This window comes from Penicillium alfredii (genome assembly GCF_028826965.1).
Source record: "Penicillium alfredii strain IBT 34128 chromosome Unknown utg000010l_segment0_segment0, whole genome shotgun sequence".
Taxonomy (NCBI): Eukaryota; Fungi; Ascomycota; class Eurotiomycetes; order Eurotiales; family Aspergillaceae; genus Penicillium; species Penicillium alfredii.
Window position 1 is genome coordinate 1,803,176 of NW_026622707.1, and position 19,685 is coordinate 1,822,860.

Consider the following 19,685-nt stretch of genomic DNA (forward strand, 5'->3'; position numbering starts at 1 on the left):
AATCTAAGGAATTCTACTCTTTTTTAGTAAAATATATATTTTAAAGGTTTTACGTAAAGTCCTATTTCTTTTATTCTTTTAAGGATTTAGTGGATATAATAAATATATAATTCGCGGTCTAATAAGAGTATTAGAATATTATCTAAATATATAACGCAGGAGATATTAAGTAATCCCTGTAAAGCGGTATAAATATAATTCTAGAAGATAATAGGAGTATTAGTTAAGCTAAATAATATAACTATATGCTTCCCTATGTAGCTAGATAAGTAAGTCAGCGTAGACCTGGACAGACCCGCGGATAACCCATATAGGTCGACCTGTGGGTCAGCCTATAGACGGGTTGTGGGTTAGACCTCTTGACCTATAGGCGGGTCAAGATTTTTTTAATCTATCCCGCGGGTTAATAGATTAACCTATTTAACCTATTTAGATAGATACTTTATTAACTATATAACTTTTATAAATTATATTATTCTTAGCTATATTTTTAGGTATTATATTTATTTTAGTTAAATAATTTTTTATAGTAATTAGGAGAATAATTCTTAAAAAGTAATTCTAGAGAATATTATTTTAAATATTAATCGATTTTAATTTTAAAGCTTATAATTATTAAATATTTATAGATATTTATAAACCTTACTAGAAATCTATAAGAGACTATAATTATCTTTATAATCACTTTTTAACTTTTCTTACTATAGTTAATAAGATATATCGACTATAATTATTAGATCTATAATATCTTTCTTTTTATTATTACTAATTAGTATAATCTCTTTATAAATTTTTTAGGTCTTTTTTTCTTTTTATATAATTTCTAATTTATTCTACTCCTAAAGCTCTTAAATAAATATAAGCTACTTCTTTTTAATTTTAAATTTAGTAATATATATAAATATTATTAGATCCTATATAATAGATATATTTAATATCTTTTATTAATAATAGTAAATATCATACGCGGAATTAAATAATCGCTTAATATTAATATTAATAGCTAAGATTAAGAGAAGATTATAGGTAAGGCTTATAAATATAGGAAATTTATATTAATAATCCTTCTAGAACTAATAAAATAAGATTAGGATAATACCTAGATAGAGGACGGATTATAATAATTAGTATAATATTTAGATAGATTAAAACTAATATCTTTATTAAAACCGGGATTCTAAGATAGGCCTTAAAATTATAGTTCTAATAAAAATAGAAAGATAGAAACTTAATAGATTAGAATTAAGGTTTTAAGTAATTACTTAGAACCCTAATTTTAATAAAGATATATATAGAAATTTATTTCTTTTAATATATTATATTATCTTAGACTAGGAGTTTAAGATAGAAGAATTAGCTATTAAAAATATATTAAGCTTATTAGTTTAATAAGACTATTTTATTTTAGATAGTAATTAAGAGTTTAGAATATTACTAGTTTAGTAATTTAGAAGCTAATCTTTAAGACTTCGTTAGTATTAGATATTATAATCTATCTAAAAGTAATCTTAGTCTTTAATTTAAAAGAATTTAATCTTATATTAAAGGGCTAAGATAGTACTAATTATATAGATATTACTAAACTCTTTATTATCTATTATAGAGTAATATTTATAGAGTTTATCTTTAGCTAATTTAAGGGCTTAATATATCTATTATTTCTATTTAATCTTTTTTTACTAAACTATCTAATTAATCTCTTAAGATAATTAAATAGTTTATTATAGATAATAAAGATAGTATAAATAGTAATATCCTTTATTTTCAAAAGAATTATAGTAAATTAGAAAAATAGCTAGATAATATTAAAAAGATAGTTAATCTAGTATTATTTATCTATATTAATTTTAAGATAAAGATAATTATATTTAGAGTAAAATTAATTAAAGACTAATTATAACTATTTTATATATTAGAGTATTAAAAAGGTTAAATTTTATCTAGTTTAGATATCTTAAATTAGAACTAATCAAGGGTAGTTAGGCTAAAGACTAAAAAAGGACTCCCGATATTAAGGGCTTATATTAATAAAGATTATAAGGTTTCTAATCTAAAATATAAAATAGATTAGTATTTTAATTAATATATAAGAAATATAGATATATATCTTTATAAGAGTTATTATAATATCTCGTTTTTATATTTTTTAATAAATATATTAAATATATTTCTTAGACTAAATAGTCTTAGTTATCTTATTTTAAGGGTTTATTTTTATCTAGCTAAATAGTTATTTTAAATTTAACTAAATTATATATATAATATATAGAACCTAAATAATTATTACCTTAGAGTTAATATCTAATAATTAAATAGAATCTTAGATACTTAAAATAAAAGTAGAGTTATTTAATATATTATTAGTTATTACTATAAATACTTAGTCTTTAATCTAATATTTCTAGAGGATATTAAGGAGGGTTATACTAAGATTCTATCTAAAGTATATACTAGAAATAGGTTTAAAGCTAAATAAAACCTTTTAATAATTCTAATTTATATTAATAAAATAGCTAGAGATAGCTATAAATACTTATTAAAATAACGATATCTAATAGTTAAGACTAATAGAGAGTTTAGTCTTAGATAGAAGCTTTTAAAATAAATCTTTTTATTAATCTTAGGTTATTCCCTAGATTTAATATTATATAGTTTAATAGGAAGAGAAATTAGGGATAAATAATAATAATTAGGTTATTTAAAGAAAGGCTTAGAATTTAGGATATTTAATAGTTTAAAAAAGAAGTTATAAAATAGTTATTATAGCGATTAACTATTACTCCTATAGCTCTTAAATAACTAGTTAGGCTATTTAAAGAGAGTTCTTAGTCTAAGAAAGATTAGTCTATAAATTAAATAATAGCTATATAATATATTATATATTCTATAAGATATTAGATTATTAAATATTTAATAATACTTTAGCCTTTCTAGTATATACTCCGATTCTAGTAGTATTAAAGACCTATTATCCTATTCTTAGTATAGATTAGATAGTCTATAATCTTATTATATTGCTTATATAGGAGCTTTAGCTCTTCTATTACTAAATATATAATTTAATTAAAATATAATTATATATTAGTCTATTATAGACCCTTCTAGTTTATCTTTTTTATAGTATTATAAGAACTATTAATTTAGGTATTAAGCTACTAATTTAAAAATTCTATTTTATTTATATTATTAAAAATTATCTAGGTCTTTTTCTGATCGTTAGATTATTTTAATATTAGTAATATAATAAGAGAGAGGCTTTATTTAGTTTACTAGCTTTTTAGTGGTTCTAAGAGGGTATCGAGAAATTGATTAGAATAGAAAATAGATAATTTAAACCCTTTACTCTTAATAAAAAAGGGAGGGTATAAGATAGATAACTAAGATATAGAAGAGATATAATAATAGTATATTAAAATAAAGGACTTAAGATATAGAAAAATAATCTAAGGTAAATTATTGTAGATTTAGAGGAATATATAGATCTAATACTTATTTTTTATTAGTAAATAGAATTTAGTACTATTCTAGTACTAAATTTTATAACTAATTAGAATAGGCTCTACTAATATATATAAAGTTTATTAGATAATAAGAAATAGATTAATAGATTAATCTATAGGCTAACCTATTAATCTAAATAATTAGATAAGAGTAATACCCTAAGATTTTTCTTTTTATCCCTAAAAAATTTTAACCTAACTAGCTAATATTATTATTTTATATAAATCCAGAAAAAATATTTAAAATAATTCTTTTATATAATTAAGACTATAATATACTTATATATTAATAAAGAAATATTAGATATTAGATTTATATCTATTTTATTATTTCTAATATATATAGTTTATTTATATAAAAAGTAATAGTACTACTATAGACTTTAAATATATATTTTTAGGTTTAGTATAAGAAATAGTTAACTAATATCTTCTTTTATCTATATCTATCTATTATAAAATATAATTCTTACCTTAAAGTATTAAATCAATAAATTAATATATTATATTCTAAATATATTATTACTATATAATATTCTTTTTATAAAGAGTTATAATTATAAGTTATATTAGAACAAAAACAGTATTTAATAATAGTATATTATTAAAAAAGATAAGTAAATTATCTATCCTAATTAAGAAATTTATGCTAAAATAGGTCAAAAATAGGTTAACCCGTTAACCCGCGGGTCAACCCATAGGCGGGTCAGGATTTTATTGACCCGACCTATGGGTCGTGGGTTTGGGTCATGGGTCAAGATCTTTGACCCATGGGACGGGTCTGTCCATGTCTAAGTCAGCGTTTGAATATTGGATAGTCTAGGAGCTCAATTTATCCTTAGACCCAATGATTGACATACTTTTCCAGCTTTCTTTATGCTCGTATAGTAGAGACAGTAGGACCTCCTTAGTATATGCTGCTGCCGTGATTACAGCGTATGGTTGCCACTTATTGCTTTTGGATGAATCTGCGAAATCACTTATCCCTCTGATCACAGCCACTAGTAGCCTCGTCATCATCCCTGCAGCTTCCATTTCAACCGCAATACCGCCGTAAAGATTTCGTAGTTAGTCTCTTTTGGCTTTTAACTTAATTACTATATTCCCGGAGAGAATTGTGCCGTAGTGCACCTTAGGGTGAATACAGTTTATGTGTAAAGTAATAGAGTCTGGCCTCCGGAATTCCGGTAGTCTGTCCACTACCTACAAGTGTCGCCTGAATCGCAGGTCGCCATACGCCCGAACCTTGTTGATTACTGATCGAAGCAGCGGATACGTTGAGTTCTGCCAATGCTTTGGTTCAAATGTATCTTCATCTCCCCGCCTTGACGAGATCATACCCCACCACTCTAGGACGGTCGCCTTCAGGAACTGCAACCGCAACATCCCCGAGTTGCATGTCGTGGGTCGATGATGGCATCCCACCGGCAATACCGACTAGGAGACCTAGTTGTAGATTCCGTAGATCCCTCAAAACTTCGGCAGCCATGCTCCCCGAGACGGCGAGGCCTTGTTCCTGATAATAGCCGACCACAGCGACCTTGTGAGGGCCGATATCGCCAATTGTATAAACGACGTTCTATCCTCGGGCTCTTAGGGGGATCTCTTCAGATATCTTATCGAGCATGGCGATGGCTGCCCGGAGTTCGACCTCCAGTGGGCGGAGCCAGACAATCGAACATTCATCAAGAGGTGTGCTGAATGCCATATTGAAACGGAAGGAGAGATAATTTAGGTAACGAAAGCTCTCGCGTTTCGTCCACGGGCTTTGAGAGGTTTCTATCCAGGACTCGGGTTATTATCGGTGTTGCTCAGTATAGCTGTATATTATACTTGGGTTAGATCAACGCTCGTAGCATCCATGGGGGATATATTAAAACTGCATCCGTGTCTAGATCAGGTTGAACGGTCATCTCCCCCACCATCAAGAGGCCCATGCGGGGCTGACATGGCGGTTTGCATTGGGGGCTGAATTGGGCAGCAAATACACTCAAGTGACGACAGGTCAGTAGGACCCATCCCACAAGTCAGTAGGACGTGGGGCGAACATGGGTCAGGCATCCACTAGATTAGACCAATCAGATTGCAGAATTTCAAGGATCCTACCGAGCTCTCATTTCCGCCCCCACTTGTGTTCTTCCTTATCCACCTCTCACACCGCTCGTAACGAAACAATATGATACGCCCTGTGATACCCCTCCGACACGATAGCGAACTACTAAGAGCACGTATGTATCACTTAGGCACTGACAGCTTGGATTTGAGCTGAAAATTGATGGAATCAGATATAAACTGACCAGGAACCAATAAATCATCACCTGTACACAGCCTGTGTTCAAATGGTACAATGAACTGAAGAGCAGTGTAGAGGTACCCTTATCTCATGGATGAGAACAATCCAGTGATGGTTAAGCAGCACGCACCAGGTGAGTCTTACTGATAAAAGAGGAAGTCTACTAGTAGTATCTATTACTAGTAAAATACTAATATTTTATTAGCATCTTGGTCAGTGGGAGATCTATTTTAGGGAGTTGCTCTGCTGTGCACCAGGTTGCCAAAAATCAGTAAGTTTTGAAAAATTGACAACCTTTTGACAAGAATACTACTAATTGCATCGTTGACAATGGCAAGATTGTGGGGCTTATTGACTGGGGAATGGCTGGATTTTCCGGCTGGAGGACCGCCAGAGAAGTCCACTGTCTGATCAGGACCCCACAGCGAGAGGATTTCGTGAAGGCAAATTTGAGGGAGGAACAGCTCCAGCCTGACAGCACTCCCGCATAGCACTTGTATCTAAAGCAAGGTACATCGAGCAAATGAATAACCGATTGATATATTGGCAAGGTCACAGAAAAAGGTAGTTTCAAAGTTCCTATCAACAAACTTCATTTAGAGCCAGTGCTGTCTGATCTCTAATAGCCTGGATGGCCCATGCTGTCGTCAAGCCGTGGTGATAGCAGAGTTGACCGGACTGTGGAGACTTGTATATAGCTCCGGGGGGCCAACTGCCGTCAGTTTGCTGACTCATGACAAGCAAGTTAACTGCCGAATCATCCCGAATGCCACACCTGGCAGCAGCAATCAGACGAGCAGCAAGGGACATTGAATCAACAACTGCTTCTTTCCTTTCCAGGATGCACTCGCGAAGAAGACCCAGAAACCTAGGTCGTAGGCTCTGTGCCTTCTGGAGCATTCGGGACACGAAGAACAATATAAGATCAGGGGTGGTGTAGTAGTGAGAAGAATATTTGTGGGCACGAGTTTTCAGCATATTGAAGACCCATTCTTCTGTTTCTCGAAGCTGCTCACCCCTTCCAAATTCATGAAAGAGCGCTAGAGCGTTAATAGCAATGGCGAAGTCCAGTCGTATCAACTCATCTGAGAAATATACTTGCATGATTCCCTCTGAGTCCCGCAGCTGCAGCATCTGGTCCATAATATCATGTCGCTGGTCCATAGTGACATCCTTGAGGACGGACAACGCGATGGAGTTGTGGTCCACGCATGGCGGTTTGGAGTAAACCGGCACTTTGCGAACTGAATCATCGTAAAGCCAAGTGAACGGTGGTGAGCTACCAGGTAGGTAGACCAGGCTTTCATCACCAAGAGCTTCCATGATATGGAGTTGGCAACAGGCATCTTTCAGTCCTTCACCCTCACTTGTCTGTAAATCCAAACATTTCGCATGATGCTTCAGAAACGACAGGCCGCTTTGTATTGGGTTTGAACAAAGCTTTCGAACTCCAGTCGCACACTGAACCTCGCTCTTATACACCATAGTTTGAAAGCCGCCAAGTTGTGCTGCTGCTGCATGTTCCAGATTTTGAGTAACGTAGAGAGTATCAGATGGTTTTAGCTGACCAGCTATAACCAGTTTCCTAATGAACCCTGCATGTGGCAGACGTTCGCCGAGCTGACAGGAAGTGATTATAGGAAGCGTAGGTTTCTTGTCTCGACGTGGATGTGCCTGTAATGCATCCAGTTGATCCCCGGAGGCATTACCAACGGCAAAGAATCTCATATCTGGGAATTTGTCCTGCAGGGTAATCGCACCGATTGGAAGGGACGGTTGTGGCATGGCTTTAATAGCGTAGAGTAGTTCCGAGAGGGTGAGGCCCAGCTTTTTTGCTAAAGCTTGGTGGCACTCATCCTGGTTAAGAAGGCCCTTCTGGTGGTTAAACCAGGTACCAGAATGTGCAATTTTGTAGAGCGATGAATTTGGCACAGGGCGGATTTGATCTTGCTCTGCCTGGGTTTTCCCATTGGCGAAACTGAATTCGAAAATCACGGATGTAAACATCGAAGCAATTTCTATAATGGACAAATAGATGTGTTGGCTGTGGCTATATGTCCCTGCTGTTGAGATTGGCTATGATAAAGCACTGAATACTGAGTGAGGGCCTGCTAGAGAATCGACCTTGATGGGATTAACAGAACTATTCATAGTTGGCTATTGAACTGTATATTGGCTTTTATGAGATTCAGGGGACATTTTCCTTGAAGCGGCAAGCCCCTCACAGTGGCAAATCCCCCATGATCAGTCTCAATCGGTGTTCTTCAATGAAGATCCCCTGAATGAAGCATATATCGGCGGCAGGAGCGCTTGACACACATATTAAGTTCAATGCCTCCGGTTGCTTGAACAGGTATGCCGACAGAGGTTGGAAACGAGGCATCAGTTCGGTACTTTATCCTAGAACCTCAACACCTGCTTTGTGGACAAACTCGGTCTTTAAAATTCTTCCATTAGTTCAAACATTATAAGTTGATTAATGATTAAGGATATATTCTACATGGAATTAAAATAGTAAAGATAGCTCATCGTCATCGACCCTAGGCATTCATTGAGCATACGGTAACTGCATACCGCCTAGATAGGTGAAATCGACGGTAGCACCCCGTGGCTGCCTGCACGGTGATGAAATGGTCATTCTGTATTCTGCAAGATAGGGTTCGTTTCCCAACGCTGGCCCAACAATTACCACCGTCGCGTAGTATTAAGATGTATTATGTTGTTACCTACAAGGCCTATTTGAGGAATACTTTGTCTATACCCTTGCAAAGGATCTTATTCTTTCACGCAGTGAATCGCCGAGGCTACTAGAGCTGATAGACTAGACAAAGATAGCGTCAAAAGGAAGACAAGTTATTTGTCGAACGTAAAGAAGGACCCCAACCAACCACCTGTTTCATCTTTGCCATAAACTCTGACCTACGGATTGGAAATTAGACATTTTCGGCTAGTGGGTTTGCCTGGTTCTGAAAATTATGACGCAAGGCCGGTTCTATCACGTGTAAGATAGTAAGTTGTAGTATTGTCTTATATTCCCTCTAGTCCCCGTGGATTGTTTACCAAATTACACATCCCTATTTGATTATGTCCCAGCCTCATAACATGACTACCCTCAACAATCTGTCCGCGGAAACTTGGCTTCTTAGCAAGACCCAGTTTGAGAATATTACGCGAGACTTTCTTCAAAATGTTTCCTTTCACATACCAACACTCTCTAAAGATCTGTTATTGACAGAATCGGTCGTTCAACATTCTCGCTAGGTTGCTACTGCCCAGGGCCTCAACCCGGAAAAGGTATCCAAAATGGCTGAACAATCGGTTGATCTGGCGCTCTTGGTGTTCCCTCTTCATGAGAAGGAGCTACAGAAAGCGATTGCGCTGTATACGACATATTTCTTCACTGTCGACGATCTCGGAAATGACTTCCTAAGTGAGCTACGAAGTTTTAGAAGCAACATCCTGTTAGAAAAACCTCAAGGGACCCCTGTACTTGACGCCTGGGCTGGGATTCTCGCGCGCTTTGATAAATATTATGGAGGCCAGGGTGCAGACATGATACTCACCAGAACGCTTGAATGCATCACAGCCACCATCTTTGAGTTCGAAACAGATAGAAGACTTCGGATACACCCATGCGCAAAGAAGTTTCCTACCTACTTTCGATTAAAGACCGGAATCTCCGCGCCATACGTTAGCTTCGTCTTTCTTGAACGCTTGTTTCCGGAAAGTTCTTATCTGGAGCATTATATCTAAGCAATTCCCGACCTCGTGGAGTTTGCCTCGTTCACCAATGACATCCTTTCCTTCTACAAAGAATCGGTCATCTCGACGGAGCGACATAACTATGTTTGCAATTATGCCGCGGTGCATGATCAGAGCATAGGTGAGACTCTACAAGCCATAGTCGACAAGACTCAAGAATGCGCAAGGAATGTGAGATCAATTCTTGCCTCTGAACCAGAGATGTTGAGATACGCCGAAACTTTTATCCATGGCAACATAGCTGTTCATTCTTACCTTCCTCGGTACCGGCTGTCAGAACTCGACATACCGGCAGTGAAAGAATTGCGGTTGTGAAGTTGAAGCACCGTCCATTATTTATGGCTACTCAAAGAGGTTGATCCTGTACTTTCGGATTGAGTAGGAGCTGCCAGAGAAGAGCGATCACAAATTTTACATATTTCTTCATTCGCTAATTGTGCTCTCTGTGTGTGTGTGTAATTCTGACCCCTCGCCAAAGCGGTATGCTACAACGACGACATGTGATGTATTAGGGAACATCTGATATACCAATGAGACAGTGCGGCAAATATTTTAATATCCTTTGAGCAGATAATGGAAAGACTTTGTTTTTCGGGGGGCATCTTGGTGGATCAGAGTTCGATGAGCCTCAGTGTTTCAGTATACGGTAGTGGATACACATTGGCGCGTCCTCGTCATAGGCTCCTCCTTCTTCCAACTCGGATAGGTGTAGGCGTCTGCGAGGACGTGCACCAGATCTACTCGTGGGGTCAATGCCATTCTCAAGGCGGGGAAGGGCTAAACGTAGATAACGTGGCGTACGGACTGCCACAGTAGTTAGGAGTTGGAGCGTAATCCGAGTTGTGTACCCATGTAGTTCATGCTCCACAGATTGAAATATACAATCGATGTGATACGGGCTCATCTCTAAAAAGTAATCATGACCCTTGGAAAGTTCCTGAGAGCTTATGGGAGAGCCAGACCCGGGTTGAGGCTGGCAACGAATGAGACGCGCAATAGATAGCAAAAGCCATGGAGATAAAATAATTCGTCTTCCCCTACATGAGTTAGCCCTCTACAGAATAAGCGCAGCCTTTTTTAGTATAGCAGGCGGTCATAAACAAAGGCTGCGACAGATATAGAAGGAATGGAGGGAGAGAGGCAAAACGGGAGAGAAAGCGGCCGGGCAATCTTACCAGATCGACAGATCTACCAAGCGATTCTACGTGATTCTATTATATTGTACTAACTATTCTCAAGGTAGGAAACACAACGAAAGTCTATTTTTCTGCACGCATGTAAATATGGCAAGCCAAATACTCTGCATATGCAGTGGTTTCCAACATTGGCCGGGGTTGGGAAGCTTTTGAAGTAAAAGTCAGTAGTAAGCCAGTTCAGTTCCCTATATGCGTCCTAAAGGTAGGCACTGACACGGTCCATGTTGCCACTGTTCTGGCCGGAAAAAGCTCCACAGTGGAGTGTGAATTCATATATCGATATGCATATTTCCCCGCGTATTATACCTTAATCCTTACATACTCAATGTGATTTTCCCCCACACACTTTCTATAGCTCCCGGCTACTTGTGCTAACTAAAGATATAGATGTGAGGGCCAAGCCTCGTACTACGGGGTTCAATGAATTCGTCCGACTCTGAGGAGATTTACCATTCTGGAAAGTCGCAAGATAGTTTCTATTCGCTAAAGCACCTCAAGCACCGAGTACCCTTACATTTTGCTATCGAAATTGCCTACCTCTTTCAGTATTTCTTGCATTCTTGCTGTAATAATTGTCTTCTGCACGCTCCATGCTATTCGCAGTTTCTTCCTCTTCGCCCACGTGTCTGTCTTTGTGCCAGGGTTTTCCCATGCCTATCTCATCAAGTTTATAATGAAATATATATGGAAAACCTGCGGTGTCCAAACAGTACGTAACTGGCGAACCTCTCAGAAATTGCGCGCCAGGTACGGTCCTGTAATCATGAAAGAATCCAAGGCAAAGATGATGTGGTATGCGTTCCCTGCCGAGATAGTGTGCAGGCCTAGCCATACGACACCAGAGAACTGGTGTGTCCATCATCGACCAGACTTATATGCGATGACACGCTTCTGTAATATTTCAGCTGTGGATGTAGTTAGGGCGACGGTACATTGGCCAAGTGTGAAAACATTTGAACTTGGCTGAGGGAACTCAAAATTCGATGACGTGGCTGGTAATGCAGATTGAACTTGGTGGAGGGCGAGGTGGAGGCTTCTTTTACTTTATTGCACAGATATTGGCTGACCTTCTTCCATGTCACAAGGGAGTGTCTGTTGTTGTACGGAAATTTGTTCCTCCATGCTTTGTATTGGAACATTTGATCGGATCGGATATGACGTGGAGGTTGTGACCCACAATTGATCGACATAAGGGCTGTGCAATTGGTGTCCAAGCGTTGGTCTCATGAACTGCGTGATTTTTCTCTAACGGATGTTGAACAACGTGTACTGCGTCAAATTGACATGAACGCTTATTTTTCCGTGTTGCGTTCATATGGCTGAGTACCAGGACACTAGGCGAATGTTATAATGAATGTCAGCACCGAACAATTTTACCTTCACTTCCCCAGCGTTCTGCGTAGGCTTTGCGAGGCTTTTTGGTGTCGAGGAAGGCGGCGGCGGATGTTCGTCATCATTAGCTGACTTCAAATGCGGTGATGATTCCGCTGCCTTGGTTATTGCTTCCTTATTGGGAGAGTCGGCGAAGAAAGCAGTGCCAGTGAGTCCGCCAAAGGGTGGACAGACTACCGAGCGAGACTAGGGAGTCTAGCAAGAACAAAACGTCCAGCGGGTCCTAACAATTATAAAGGTGCCTCAGGCCACACTTTTACAACATGTAGAGGTATGGTTTCCGGTGACACGTGCTCTTAGATACGAAAGTTATGCCAGGAAATTTCTAGCGTACGCCTCAGGACCCGTTGTAGGAAAAGCGATCGAATTTTAAGGGCAAAAAGAAGATTCAGATTCGGTCGCTGAAACAACGCATCAAAACAAATTGTTCTGACAAGGTCCCTCAAGCCTTGCAAAGGGCAATACCGAGGCATTTGAGGACATCCATTAGAGCGATAATATCAGTAGCTATTACTGGTTGATAGTGTAGAGTATATGGTACAGGGATATATCGGAACAAGCTAAAAGCATATAGACTATTATGCATCCAGAGCGAATTAGACCAAGCAGAACCAATTGAAGATGAAAGATTGATTGATTGATTGATTGAAGAGAATGATCATGCGATAGAGGGCAGGTTGAAATACCCCTTGAATGTGCCGATACTCGGTGGTTACAACACTGGGATGGCAATTCGACCAATTTATCATTGAAAACACAAATGAATGCGGGGTCTTATGCAACTAATCAGTTGCTAATGGTAGGTTACCATTCAATGCGCTGACAGGATATGTTAGATTTATTGCCCTATAACAGACATTATTATTGTGATATCTGGGACCAGGTTACGTTCCCGTGATTAGACATGGACAGACCCGTCCCATAGGTCAAAGATCTTGACCCATGACCTAAACCCATGACCTATAGGTCGGGTCAATAAAATCCTGACCCGCCTATAGGTTAACCCGTGGGTTAACGGGTTAACCTATTTTTAATTTATTTTAGTATAAATTTCTTAATTAGGATAGATAATTTATTTATTTTTTTTAATAATATACTATTATTAAATACTATTTTTGTTCTAATATAATTTATAATTCTAACTCTTTATAAAAAGAATATTATATAGTAATAATATATTTAGAATATATAATATATTAATTTATTAATTTAATACTTTAAGGTAAGAATTATATTTTATAATAAATAGATATAGACGAAAGAAGATATTAATTAACTATTTCTTATACTAAACCTAAAAATATATATTTAAAGTCTATAGTAGTACTTCTACTTTTTATATAAATAAATTATATATATTAGAAATAATAAAATAGATATAAATCTAATATCTAATATTTCTTTATTAATATATAAGTATATTATAGTCTTATTTATATAAAAGAATTATTTTAAATATTTTTTCTAAATTTATATAAAATAATAATATTAGCTAGTTAGGTTAAAATTTTTTAGGGATAAAAAGAAAAATCTTAGGGTATTACTCTTATCTAATTATTTAGGTTAACAGGTTAACCTATAGGTTAACCTATTAATCTATTTCTTACTATCTAATAAACTTTATATATATTAGTAGAGCCTATTCTGATTAGTTATAAAATTCAGTATTAGGATAGTGCTAAATTCTATCTATTAATAAAAAATAAGTATTAGACCTATATATTCCTCTAAATCTATGATGATTTATCTTAGATTATTTTTCTATATCTTGAGTCTCTCGTTATAAAAGGGTTATATAGTCCCCTTTTTACTAAATATAATAAAATATATACCTTTTTATAGTAGTCTTTCTATCTCTATTAGAACTGGGGTTTTAATCTATCTACGCGATTACTTAAAACCCTGGTTTTAATCTACCTACGTATTTATTTATAGCCCCGGTTCTAATATACCTACGTAAAAAGATTAGCTAGTTAGGTTAAAATTTTTAGGGGATAAAAATAAAAGTCTTAGGGTATTACTCTTACCTAATTATTTAGGTCAACGGGTCAACCTATAGATTGATCTGTTAATCTATTTCTTACTATCTAATAAGCTTCGTATATATTATAGTAGAGTATCTTCTAATTAGTTATAAAATTTAGTACTAGGATAGTACCGAATCCTATCTACTAATAAGAAATAAGTATTAGACCTATATATTCCCCTGAATCTACGATAATTTACCTTAGATTATTTTTCTATATCTTAAGTCCTTTATTTTAATATACTATTATTATATCTCTTCTATATCTTAGTTATTTACCTTGTACCCTCCCTCTCTTATTAAGAGTAAGGGGTTTAAGTTATCTATTTTCTATTCTGATTAACTTCTCGATACCCTCTTAGAATCACTAGAAAGCTAGCAAACCAAGCAAAGCCTCCCTTCTATTATACCACTAATACTAAAACGATCCGACGATCGGAAAAAGACCTAGGTAATTTTTGATAGTATAAATAAAGCAGAGTTTTTAAACTAGTGGCTTAATACCTAAATTAGTGGTTCTTATAATACTATAAAAAAGATAAACTAGGAGGGTCCACGACGGACTAATATATAGTCGTATTTTGATTAAGTTGTATATTTAGTAATAGGAGAGCCAAAGCTCCTATATAAATAATATAGTAAGGTTATAGACTATCTAGTCTATACTAAGAATAGGATAATAGGTCTCTAATACTACTAGAATCGGAGTATATACTAAAAAAGCTAAAATATTACTAAATATTTAATAATCTAATATCTTATAGAATATATAGTATATTATATAGCTATTATTTAATTTATAGGCTAATCTTTCTTAGGCTAAGAACTCCTCTCGAATAGCCTAACTAGTTATCTAAGAGCTATAGAAGCAATAGTTAATTACTATAATAACTACTCTACGGCTTCCTTTTTAAACTATCGAGTATCCTAAATTCTAAGCCTTTCTTCGAATAATCTAATTATTATCGTTTATCCCTAGTTTCCTTTCCTGTTGAATTATATAGCGTTAAATCTAGGGAATAATCTAAGATTAATAGAAAGATTTATTTTAGAAGCTTCTGTCTAAGACTAAGCTCTCTATTAGTCTTAACTATTAGATATCGCTATTTTAATAAATATTTATAGCTATCTCTGGCTATTTTATTAATATAGACTAGAATTATCGAGAGGTTTTACTTAGCTTCGAACCTATTTCTAGTATATACTCTAGATAGAATCTTAGTGTGACCCTTCTCGATATCCTCTAGAAATATTAGATTAAAGACTAAGTACTTATAGTAACGACTAATAATATATTAAATAACTCTACTTTTATTTTAAGTATCTAAGATTCTATTTAATTATTAGATATTAACTCTAAGATAATAATTATTTAGGTTCTATATATTATATATATAATTTAGTTAAGTTTAAAGTAACTATTTAGCTAAATAAAAGTAAACCTTTAGAATAAGGTAACTAAGATTATTTAGTCTAAGGAATATATCTAATATATCTATTAAAAAGTATAAAAATAAGATATTATAATAACTCTTATAAAGATATATATTTATACTTCTTATTTATTAGTTAAAATATTAATTTATTTTATATTTTAGATTAGAAACCTTATAATCTTTATTAATATAAACCTTTAATATCGGGAGTCCTTTCTTAGTCTCTAGCTTAACTATCTTTAATTAGTTCTAATTTAAGATATCCGAACTAGATAGAATTTAATCTTTTTAATACTCCGGTATATAAAATAGTTATAATTAGTCTTTAATTAATTTTACTCTAAATATAATTATCTTTATTTTAAAATTAATATAGATAAATAATACTAGATCGATTATCTTCTTAATATTATCTAGCTATTTTTCTAATTTACTATAGTCCTCTTAAAAATAAAGGATATTATTATTTATACTATTTTTATTATTTATAATAAGCTATTTAATTATTTTAAGAGATTAATTAGATAGTTTAGTAAAAAAAAGATTAGATAGAAATAATAGATATATCGAGTCTTTAAATTAGCTAAAAGTAAACTCTATAAGTATTACTCTATAATAGATAATAAAAAGCTTAGTAATATCTATATAATTAGTACTATCTTAGCCTTTTAGTATAAGATTAAATTTTTTAAATTAAAGACTAAGACTATCTTTAGATAGATTATAATATCTAATACTAGTAAAGTCTTAAAGATTAGTTTTTAAATTACTAAATTAGTAATATTCTAAGCTTTTAATTACTATCTAAAATAAAATAGTCCTATTAAACTAATAAGCTTAATATATTTTTAATAGCTAATTCTTTTATTTTAAGCTTCTAGTCTAAGGTAATATAGTATATTAAAAGAGGTAAGTTTCTATATATATCTTTATTAAAACTAGGGTTCTAAGTAATTACTTAAAACCCTAATTTTAATCTATTAAGTTTCTATCTTTCTATCTTTATTAGAATTAGGGTTTTAAGGCCTATTTTAGAACCCTAGTTTTAATAGGGATATTAGTTCTAATCTATCTAAATATTATATTAATTATTATAATCTATCCTCTATCTAGATATTATCCTAATCTTATTTTATTAGTTCTAGAAGGATTATTAATATAAATTTCTTATATTTATAAATCTTATTTATAATCTTCTCTTAATCCTAACTACTAATATTAGTATTAAGTAATTATTTAATTCTATATATAATATTTACTATTATCGATAAGGGGTATTAAATATATCTATTATATAAAATCTAATAATATTTATATATATTACTAAATTTAAAGTTAAGAAGAAGTAGCTTATATTTATTTAAGAGCTTTAGGAGTAGGATAAATTAGAAATTATATAGAAAGAAAAAGAGACCTAAAAGATTTATAAAGAGATTATATTAATTAATAATAATAAAAAAGAGAATACTATAGATTTAATAATTATAGTTAATATATCTTATTAATTATAATAAAAAAAGTTAAGAAGTAATTATAAAGATAATTATAGCCTCCTATAGATTTCTAGTAAAGTTTATAAATATCTATAAATATTTAATAATTATAAGCTTTAAAATTAAAATCGATTAATATTTAAAATAATATTCTCTAGAATTACTTTTTAAGAATTATTCTCCTAATTACTATAAAAAATTATTTAACTAAAATAAATATAATACCTAAAAATATAGCTAAAAATAATATAATTTATAAAAATTATATAGTTAATAAAGTATCTACCTAAATAGGTTAAATAGGTTAATCTATTAACCCACAGGATAGATCAAAAAAATCTTGACCCGCCCACGGGTCAAGAGGTCTGACCCACGACCCGCCCATAGGCTGACCCACGGGTCGACCCATATAGGTTGTCCGCGGGTCTGTCCAGGTTTACCGCTTGATAGTAATAGTATACCCCTGCGCTATACCCTATTGGCACATAAAATCGACTAATTCATCCCGATTAGAGAAGGTTCGTTGTGGTGGGGGCAGTAGATTAGTAGTGGCAGCGGTAGGCGAATCAGCATGTAAATCGGCAGGCGAATCAGTAGGTGAATTGGCGAGGGGTCTAGTAGGTAAATCGACAGTCGAATTACTAGTAGTGGCAGCAGAGATATCGGGGGGAGTAACGGCAGTAGGGGTGCTAGGGATAGGCATAACGGGGTTGGTTTGCATAGTATGTATGATAGAGCAGACGAAGCAGATAGGGTATACAGAAAGCGAAGAACTAATAGGGTAGTAGTAGAAGAGAAAAAGAGATAAAGCAGAATATTGAGTAGATATATAGTATATAGTTGCTATAGTGATAAAAATTGATTATATCAGCGATTTTACTTATATCAGAAAATGAGGTGTCAATAGCAAAAATCTTGAGGTGCCCCTATCAATACCCTATATCATCTAGATTGTTACGTGATATATTGGTTTGTGGAGGGAATTGATCCGGACACATCAACTTTTCGGCTATTGGCACATCATTTTCTGACATAATCAACTTTTTGACTTATGTAATCAAATTTTACTAATCACATGACTCTCTTATCCCAACCGCCCAAAACAGATTACCCTATTTGGCAACAGGGCAACTTCGACATGTATGCCCAATTTCGCCGCAATTCGAACACTTCGGTAGGGCCTTCTTTTTTTGATTGGCCCAGCCCCCTCGCTACCATCTGATACCTGCGTAGATTGCCTTTTTGGGAGAGCAGCAGGCTGAATTCGGGGATTCAGTAGGGGCCGCCAGGCAATATCAGCTGAATCTTTAAACCCAATTCGCCAGAAAGGATGAATATCAGCCAATGGGATTGCTTCATTTTTTGCGATCAAATCAGCAATTCGATGCTTGCATGGCAGCCCCATAGTACTCGTCCAGTAATTAGTGCATATACCAAGCGGGGCGTGGGGGGTAGCTTGACTAGCATAAAATCGCTGCATATCAATACAATTAAGCGAATATCGAGATGTTCGCTTATTTATATAGACATATAGCCAATCAGATGCAAGTAAAGTAAGCTGGGTTATCTGATCAAGATTGATCTGGCGATCAACCTTATTATACTGGCAGCCAATAGAATCATGAATAGACTTCCATACAGTAAATAAATCACTAGTAGAGCTACTCATATATCTTTTTAAGGCTGAATGGCCACCTTCCACACGTGATGATGCATTATTACCAAAATAGGTATAATTTTTGGTCCATGCATAGACGAATCTCTGTTTATAGATCAGCTATGTGTCTTCAAGATAGCGCATTATTAGTGGATGAGACTTCCCGTAGGTCTGATTAAGCTTATTCAAATTAAGCTTATATTTATCCTCAGTAGATGATTAGACCAATTGGTTCTATACGCGCATAAATTCAGCAAATTGAGGCTTTATAAAAGGATCATCTTTGTCTGATTGGCTGATATCTCGTTTTGCCCTCGCTAAAACTGCTTTATTGATATGCCAAATACATAGTAAATGCGGGGTATTATATCCCCAGATACTATATATAGTATTCATCAAAGCTAATTCGCGATCAGTTACAAAAATTGGACGAAAATTGGGAGGGAGACTTAACCAATCAAAAACAGTTCGAAGCACCTATATATAGCTTATTTCAACCTCATCTGGCATAAAATATAGAGCTACAGTAAATATATGGTTCGACGGCGTTATACCTACTATATGAAATAGAGGCATACCAAACTGATTTGTTTTATATGTGTAATCCATGATAAAAACCCTATAAAATTTATTAGCCAATTGAATTGCGCGAGGATAAGAGAAAATAAAAAATCTGATATGGCCTGCATTATCTTGATTAAATAAATACTTATAACCTTCCTTTTTAAGTAATTTTTGAAGATATTCAAGAACACTCTGCTCCCCTACCTTATTTCGTCGAATTCGTGCTCGTATATTATAGACATCGCGCGATATAATTGGCTGGCAGGCTGGGGCCTCACTACGTAGCGCACCAATAATATGCCGAGGTCTGATATTAGTAGCAGATAGATGTTGAATTAAGGTATTCTGCGGTAGGGTAAATTGACG

The 19,685-nt window shown here is 34.2% G+C and overlaps 2 protein-coding genes across 2 annotated transcripts; both read right to left on the reverse strand.

The window, feature by feature from the left end:
- Positions 1-4,812: 4,812 nt before the first annotated feature.
- Positions 4,813-5,208, reverse strand: NUU61_008238 (uncharacterized protein; the record flags this gene model as incomplete). The annotated part of the gene is made up of 2 exons (XM_056658763.1): positions 4,813-5,079; positions 5,152-5,208. 2 exons carry the CDS (start codon positions 5,206-5,208, stop codon positions 4,813-4,815), a joined length of 324 nt encoding a protein of 107 aa, XP_056509056.1.
- A 1,167-nt stretch (positions 5,209-6,375) lies between these two features.
- On the reverse strand, positions 6,376-7,800 carry NUU61_008239 (uncharacterized protein; the record flags this gene model as incomplete). The annotated part of the gene is made up of 1 exon (XM_056658764.1): positions 6,376-7,800. The coding sequence occupies one exon, from the start codon at positions 7,798-7,800 to the stop codon at positions 6,376-6,378; it is 1,425 nt and encodes a 474-aa protein (XP_056509057.1).
- Positions 7,801-19,685: the final 11,885 nt, after the last annotated feature.